Here is a 1,093-nt window from a genome sequence, read left to right as displayed (position 1 = left end):
ATTTACACCAGACAGCTTGGCAAATGCTACAAATCAAAACTTTTCTTCCCCCAGAAGAGAGATTGACCATCACACTATTGCCCTTGAATCTTATTAGTCAGAAGTAAATGATAAGGCCACTTCCAGCATAAGGGAGTCTTAGAAAGGGAGTACCTGTCCATTTTGGCCTCTCTCAAGGGAAGTGGACTTTGTTGACAGACAAGAAAGGGAGAGTCGGGGCAGCAACTAATGCCATTTCCCACTAATGGCTCCCAATGGTGGGACCTTTCTGTAGTCACTTAAAAGAATGTCTTTGAAATGTCTTTAAGTGTCTCAGAGAACAGAGTGCTGTGGGCTCAGTGGTAGGATGGACTGAGCTCTAGCAGCTGACATAGCAACTACAGTAAAAGGGGGAGGGACCCTCCAGGAAGGCTTTCTAAACCATACAGTGGGGGCCTGATAAGGACATGGCCCCAGTAACTGCCTGTAACCACAACCCAGGCTGCCTTGATACAGAGGCTGTGGACAGCCAGTGGGCATTAGGCTTGGAATGGGGTGCTGATGGCAAGGGAAGAGCCCTGAGGGGCTGCCACAGGGGCAGGGGCTTAGAAGGTAGTAGAAGTGTTCCCTGATGAAGAGCCAACAAAGGAAGGCCTGCCGTCCTTGGGCAAGTGCTCCTTGCTGATGAGGCCATGGATGGCCATGATCTTGAAGAGTCCATGGCGAAACTTCTGACCAATGAAGGCGTAGATGATGGGATTGAGGCAGCTGTGGAAGAAGCCCAGAATCTCGGTGGCATCCAGGGCCCTGCCAATGTCATTGCGGCGTTCGCACGTCTCCTTGATCACCCGGAGCCTCATGAGGGTGTCTGCGACCAGGACCAGGTTGTAGGGGAGCCAGCAGAGCAGGAAGACAAGCACAACAGCAAAGATGACCCTCATGGCCCGGTGTTTCTGCCCCATGTGGGCCTCAAACAGTGTGCGCAGGGTGAGTCCATAGCAAAACAGCATGACCATCAAGGGCAGAAGGAAGCCAAAAGTCTGGGGAACGACTCTCATCACCATCCGCCATTTTGTTGTATTGGCACCCATGTCTTCATAGCAGACTGGGCTGG

The 1,093-nt window shown here is 52.0% G+C and overlaps 1 protein-coding gene across 1 annotated transcript; it reads right to left on the bottom strand.

Annotated features, from left to right (window-relative positions):
• Positions 1-75: 75 nt before the first annotated feature.
• Positions 76-1,088, bottom strand: LOC115284567 (C-X-C chemokine receptor type 2-like; the record flags this gene model as incomplete). The annotated part of the gene is made up of 1 exon (XM_029931133.1): positions 76-1,088. A coding segment is annotated over one exon (504 nt), but the record flags the coding sequence as incomplete, so codon positions are not given.
• Between the last annotated feature and the right edge of the window lie 5 nt (positions 1,089-1,093).

The sequence above is a fragment of the Suricata suricatta genome, unplaced genomic scaffold, assembly GCF_006229205.1.
Source record: "Suricata suricatta isolate VVHF042 unplaced genomic scaffold, meerkat_22Aug2017_6uvM2_HiC HiC_scaffold_10175, whole genome shotgun sequence".
Classification (NCBI taxonomy): domain Eukaryota; kingdom Metazoa; phylum Chordata; class Mammalia; order Carnivora; family Herpestidae; genus Suricata; species Suricata suricatta.
Note: the sequence above shows the minus strand (reverse complement) of the source record. Positions and strands in the feature narration are given on the sequence as shown.